The 6,876-nt window shown below is 35.6% G+C and overlaps 2 protein-coding genes across 2 annotated transcripts in view; both read right to left on the bottom strand.

Moving 5' to 3' along the window:
- Positions 1-1,062, bottom strand: part of LOC124605619 (membrane-associated progesterone receptor component 1) — a 33,474-nt gene extending 32,412 nt beyond the window's left edge. The window contains exon 1 of the mRNA XM_047137429.1: positions 724-1,062. Coding sequence (XP_046993385.1) covers positions 724-1,030 — 307 coding nt within the window. The 5' untranslated portion in view covers positions 1,031-1,062. The remainder of the gene's footprint in view (positions 1-723) is intronic.
- A 261-nt stretch (positions 1,063-1,323) lies between these two features.
- LOC124606684 lies at positions 1,324-2,966 on the bottom strand. The gene has a single exon (XM_047138699.1). It carries the CDS (start codon positions 2,905-2,907, stop codon positions 1,651-1,653), a length of 1,257 nt encoding a protein of 418 aa, XP_046994655.1. The 5' UTR covers positions 2,908-2,966; the 3' UTR covers positions 1,324-1,650.
- Positions 2,967-6,876: the final 3,910 nt, after the last annotated feature.

The following is a 6,876-nucleotide window of genomic DNA, read 5'->3' on the forward strand; positions in this document are numbered from 1 at the left end:
AATGATTTTCTCATTAGCCTAAAGCAAAATATATCTTATTTTGAAGTACATTCAACTTCTTTTAGGCCTATAGGCCCATATATAGTGGTGCATCTACTGTACAGTTTTTATGTTACTGAAATAAGGATAGATTAGCTTGCTACTCCTCTAGCTATACAGAATGCAAAGGAACTCAAAGCACTGTTCATATTTTCTAAATGGGACAGATTAGATATGGTGTGAGCATACTACTTTTGCATGACTCACAATCCTACTACATTTCATTAAACATTCAATAACAAACATGGTAAGTAACTGGCACAATAACTATGTGAATGATAGCCATAGTACAAAATTGATTGCAAAAATAATTTATCAATTTCCTTGAATGAATAATTTTCCCATTCTTTTAATGGTTGAAATCATAATCCCGTACTGAACAGTCCCTCAAAGTTACTTATGACTCCTTGAAAGTGGCAATTATTTAGCTTCAATGAAAAATGTTTTTCTTCAGAAGGTGTGAACATGAGACAAACTACGGTGTTTATAATAAACTAGCTAAGACTTATTCTGATAGCACTAAGGCGAGAATTTGTCATTCGATGCGTGCTATTATACTACATACTGTGCGAAGGCGTAAAAGCAGATATAGATACATTAAAGACTTAAGAAACCTGTCCATCACTTGGAATGCAACCTGGAACCTTCAGAATATACTACGGTTCAACAAGAATTACTACACACCTGGTCCATAAAAACGTTTCCCTTTCGTGACATCGTAGACGTTTCCATTCACAGCAACAAGAATTCTTCCATCTGGGCCAGTTCCATCATACTTTCGTAACTCTTCTACTGTAAAATCTCTTCTTAACTTCGGTAATTCTGGTTCAATGTGCACAGGTTCATGTACCTTTTGCCTGCTTTTTATTATTTTATATACAAGATAACTGATTATTCCTACCAAAGCAATGTTAATTGGACTTTTAAGAATTTCCCATATTAAACTTGAAAGAAACCCGCTCTCTTCCACCACATCCAAGGTATCCGCCATCTTGACAACTTTTACGTTGTTATGCCGGTCACGCCACATTCATAGGGGTGACTTGCAAGGTGCAGTATCTTTGAGGATAAGGACGATGCACATACCTCTTTGGACAATGATATATTCAGGACGTCACGACAGATAATCAACTATGTTAATAACGATATGAAAGCTGGCCTAATCGTACCCATGACTGTTTATTATATTTAATCAGCTTAAATAGTGAAGTAGTAACCAGCACTTGTAATCAAATCCCATTACCAAATGCTGTGGTGGTTGATAAATGACAGAACAAAACTATAAAAGTTGCTGCTAATTAATTTATTGAAAATTAAATAGTTGACAGTGATATCAAAGTATAAAACAAAATTGCATATTTACGCACATAAAAAATTAACAGTAGTTACAATATCAAGCTTTCCTTCAATGACGACACAAAAAATTTCCAGTAGAACACATTACTTAACAGCAAAATTTACAAGTACTCGATAAAAGAAATTGTGACTGGTTTTCTGGAATACAGATTGTGATAGCCGTAGAAAGAATTGCAGCCGTTAAATTACTTCACAAAACTCCCACGCACTAAACACATTTTGTTAAAATTTAGTACCTTTCCATTTGACAGCTGTTCAGTAAGTAATACCTCTATAAGTCCCATAGTATCCGATTTCAGCAGAAGTTTGTGGTTTAAGATATTTACTCGCACTTGATTCGTACTGTTTAGAATATTGCCTTGCCCCATCGTCAATACCATAGTCACTTAAACTGTCGCTTGGTCTTTTCCGTAGCGCGTAAGTTCGGCCATCAGCTGGATAATAATTACGTTTTTCACTCGAGAAACTGTTTCTATGTTCGGGTTCATCAAGTGTGGAATGTAATTTAGGCTTCAAAACTCCACCATAAAGCTGCTCATGGTTTATATTTGCCCCATGATAGGTTTTTGAATCACCATTCCGTCCAGTAAACAAAGCACGCTCACTGTTTTTAGCTTGCTCCTCTTCAGCATAACCGGCTGCATTATCGAAGAAACGACCCTGACCATAATTTTGTTTATGACCATTAACAGCATCATACGCATTAGAAAGACCATAGTTGCTTTGCCGTCCTTTAATTTGGTCTTTGAAAGCACCGTGGTTATAGTTACCTCCATACAGTTCATCCGCTTGATTCATATATGAACCATCTTGGGAACCTAAGAAGAAATGTCCACCAAAATCTGCAGAATCATCGTAGAAAGTTGTATTGTTTCCTGATTCATCTTTATGATAAGAATTATGAAAACCTGATGAGTGATGGCCTTTACGGTGTGAACCATTAGATCCAACTGCAGCAGCTGCCAGCCCTTTTTGTTTTAATTCATGACCACCATTGTACAGACCTCCAAACCGTCTATCAGCATGTGCTCCAGAAATACCATTGTAAAAGTTTCTGTCAGATGAATCATGATGAACTCTTCTCTGAAGGCCATCATAAGCATGTTCAGACATATGCCCAGATGCACCCTGTTTTGCAGAACTTCCAAAAAATCCAAGACGTCCTGTGGCTCTAGCAGCATCATTTTCATTGTAGAAACCACGTGAATCACTAGAAATACCATGACTTTGTTTTCCTGAAGTATCTTCTTGTAAATGTGTGTAATCTAAATCAATACTTGGCCCCAATAATTCTGAACTCGATGGTGTTTGGTCTAGTAGAATTCCATGAAAATTCAAATACCTTTTAAAATTATGAGCATCTTCAGATTCTGAAAGTAAATATGATGGTGAATCCTTAAGTGACTGATGTTTGTTTTCAATAAATTCTATCCCATTAGATGCACTGCACATAAAACTATCCAGCACACTTAATAAAATGCACACAAAATAAAAGTAATTGTTTGCTTTCATTGTTGCTCACTCTCACAGAGAAAAGAATAAAGTCTTACTGCCGAGGTCTCTATGCCAGCCCTCCTTATATAAAGGTTCTCCCACCTCTGTGAAAAGGAAGTAAAAGAAACAGGATATTGGATGGCCTTGGATATGACCATGCACTGCATAATAAAGGGCTTCCTTGCAGGGTCATGTGTGAAAATTTGTAATAGTGTTCAGAATGACTGACAGTAATAACAATGTTGACAATACCCCTTTTAACCATATAATACTGAGCTCTGCCTCCTTATTTTGTAATTACTGAAAATTAGTTACAAGTATAAATTACTGGAAGTTCATTCTTTAATACTGACACAATACAGAAAACCAATTTTTTTCTCTTCTTTTTAAACGTTATCATAATAGATATTCACAGAAATCTTTTTGATAAAGTTGTTATGTTGTGTAATGTAGTACTGGAGTTGAGGAAACCAAATTTGTCACACCAGTTTCTTAACATGAGGTTAGTGACACTGCAGACAATAATGATTCAGTTGAGTAGACACGGAGTGCGTCTCCTTTGTGCCTTCAAGGTCTCCTCCATTTCCTGTAGAGCTGGTGCTTTGGTCTGCTATTAAACCGACAGTTGAATATTATGACCAATGGAAGATTTGAATTTTTAATAATTATTCTAAGAATTTCTTGTGTCTGGAAATGTTTTGTGCGTATCTTTATTTATTTATTTTTAAGAATGTCACTAAGAATTAATTTCATACATAGCATAAAACAGTATTCTTCTAGTAAGGCAGTGAAAATTATGAATGAACATCACAGTCCTTCAAGTTACACAAGAAGAGACAGAATATTTGAGAACTAAGTTCACACAGCACAGATTTGTGAATTTTTTTGTCTTGTTTCCCCTATGTGACATATTTTAAATAGTAATTGACTCTGAAATCTATTAAGATGACCATAAATTTTATTATGTAACTTATGCATGTGCACTTCTTTCAGTTAACTGCTAAACTGATTAAGATGTGATACATAAAGTGAACTCAATGTATAGCACAAAATTGCTACATTCACTACAAATCAGATACATGATGAACATAATAACGTGGAACAATTCATAATGTTAAGAATGCTACAAGAAACTCCTTGACTAAAACAAGTATTTTCCTGTTCACAGTTGTTCAACAGTGTGTGGTGTTCTGTCATATAGTATATCATATTTATTTGCATAAAACTGTTAGTATTATAAGTCTTGCTACATTGTACAAGGAATAAAATAAACGTAGCCTATGACTATGTTAAAAAGTAATTCTTGCATAAATTGATGAATTACTCCTGTTCATATTAAGTAAAATGAGATATCAACTTACTATGGTACTTTTATAAAGAAACAGAAGGCATGTTCACAGAAAAAATATTTTGATTTTGATTTTGGGCACACAATAGTCATCAAGGCTCTGTTCCACTCTGCAAGACAGATGGGGTGCAACCAATAAAAATACATTTACTTTGAAAAATACCACTCTAATCTAACAAATTTTAAGCTACTTATAGCAGATAAACAGTGACTACATATTAAAGCAGATGAGGCAGCACCTTTTTTCAAAGTAACAGTTTTCATTTTAATTTACTTGACTAAATTTAGACAGCTTAAGTGTGAATAGCACTAAGTAGTATAATGATAGTTAATAGTTAATACAGTAGCCTATACAAATCAAGCTTTTATGATAGTTTTGTCTTTTGTAAAAGTATACCTTTGTGTGTTCTACATCCCTGCAGGTTCTTCTTCTTGATGGGTTTCATGAAAAAAATGAGAGAGGGAAAGTGTTGCAAATGACACATTTTGTTTGAAACATGAGTGCAGTCACTTGCTACAAATACCATCAGGGTTTATATATCCTGACATGTGATTTTCAATATCCTAAATTTTTCTAACAGGTTCATACAGTATTTCAATAATGTAATACATTGGTTGTCATTTCATTTATCTATACATATTATAAAGTCCTTTGCCATGTTTTTCTGTCTATATGTGAAAGTTAATCTCAGTAATTACCGTAGGTATTCTGATACAGTTTTCACCAATACATAGACTAATTCATGAGGAAGGTTTGTGTATATAATTTATAAGTATTATCACCATGCCATACAAGTTGTGTAGCCATAGACACTTAGAGTTATAGGTGCAAAGCCAAGGTGTGTGACTAGTGTGTTGTTGTTGTCTTCAGTCAGAAGAGTGGTTTCATGCAGCTCTCCATGCTACTGAGTCCCTTGCAAACCTATCTGTTTGTGGGTAAATGCTGCAAACCTCTCTATCTGTGGATAAATACTGCAAGCCACATCCATATGAACCTGCTAACTGTACTCATATCTTGGTTTCTCAGCAATGTTTACCCATCTCCCCCCCCCCCCTCCCCCCCACACACACACTCTTCCCTCCATTCCCTCCTGTACTAAACTGACGATTCTCTGATATCTTGAAATGCGTTATAAACTGATCCCTTCTTTTAGTCAAGTTATGCCACAAATGTCTTTCCTCCCCACGTCTGTTCAGCATTTCCTCATCAGTTATGTGATTTACTCATCTAATCTTCAGCATTCTTCAGTAGCACCACCTTTCAAAACCTCAATTAACTTTTTGTCTGATCTGCTTATCATTCATGTTTCACTTCCATACAAGGCTACACTCCAGACTGCCCTCAGAAAAAACTTGCTAACACTTATATTTGCTGTTAACAAATTTATCTCCCTCAGAAACACTTTTCTTGCATTGGCATTCCACATTTAATATCCTTTCTACTTTGGCTATCATACGGTATTTTACTACCAAAATAGCAAAATTCATCTACTTTTAGTGTCTCATTTTCTAATCTAATTCCCTTAGCATCACCCTGTTTATATGACTACAGTCTGTTATCCTTATTTTGTTTTTGTCAATGTTCATATTACACCCTCCTCTCAAGATATTGTTCTCTTCGACTGTTCTTAGCCCTTCACTGTCTGTGACGGGATTGAGGTCACATTGGCAAACATAAAGGTCTACTTCTTCTCCTAAATTTCTCCTTGCTTTTCTTCACAGCTTACTCAATGTACAGATTGAATAACTTTGGGAATACACTACAACCCTGCCTCACACCCTTCTGTACAAACTGTAAATAACCTATTGCTCCCTTCATCTTACCCCTGTTAGCTTCAGAAATTTAGAGAGAGCAACACTGTCAGATACTTTCTCTAAGTCTACAAATGCTATAAACATAGCTCTGTCAAATTCTTCTCACAGTATCATACGTCATATCTCACCTTTATCTGTTTCCTCTTCCCTATCTGTAACATTGCCTGCAAGTTTATTTCCCTTGTGTATTCCCTCTATATAATATATATTACAGTGTAAAATCCTGTTTCGAAATCTCTTTTTCTACCATTATATAATCAACATGAAACCTCCCAGTGTCCCCATGTCTCTTCCACATGGTCTTCTTTTGTGATTCTTAAATCAAGTGTTAGCAATGATTAAATTATGCTCTGCCCCAAATTCTACCAGGCAGCTTCCTCTTTCATTTCTTTCCTCCAGTCCATATTTGCAGACTATTTTTCTTTCTCTTCTTCTTTCTACTACCAAATTCCATCACCCATCACAATTAAGTTTTCCTCTGTCTTAACTATCTAAATAATTTCCTTTATCTCAACATACATTCTTTCAATCTCTGTGACTAAAGAAATGGCCACCTTTACAGTAATACCGCTGGACCAGGGAAACCTGTAAAGCCTGCTGGTCTGTCTGGCAAAATATTAACAGATATGCTCCAGCAGGATCAAAATAATCTTCAAACCATCCACTCTGAGCCCAGGAAACTAGATGTATCTGAACATTGTCAAAATGGGGCCTGGCTACCAGCAGTAGACTTACAAACAACTCAAGATATCAGCTGTATAGAAGTGCCCTTAAGAAGACAATCTGAACCCTCATCTTTACTACCCAGGGTTAGCAAAAATGGT

Source organism: Schistocerca americana, chromosome 3 (genome assembly GCF_021461395.2).
Source record: "Schistocerca americana isolate TAMUIC-IGC-003095 chromosome 3, iqSchAmer2.1, whole genome shotgun sequence".
In the NCBI taxonomy this organism is placed as follows: Eukaryota; Metazoa; Arthropoda; class Insecta; order Orthoptera; family Acrididae; genus Schistocerca; species Schistocerca americana.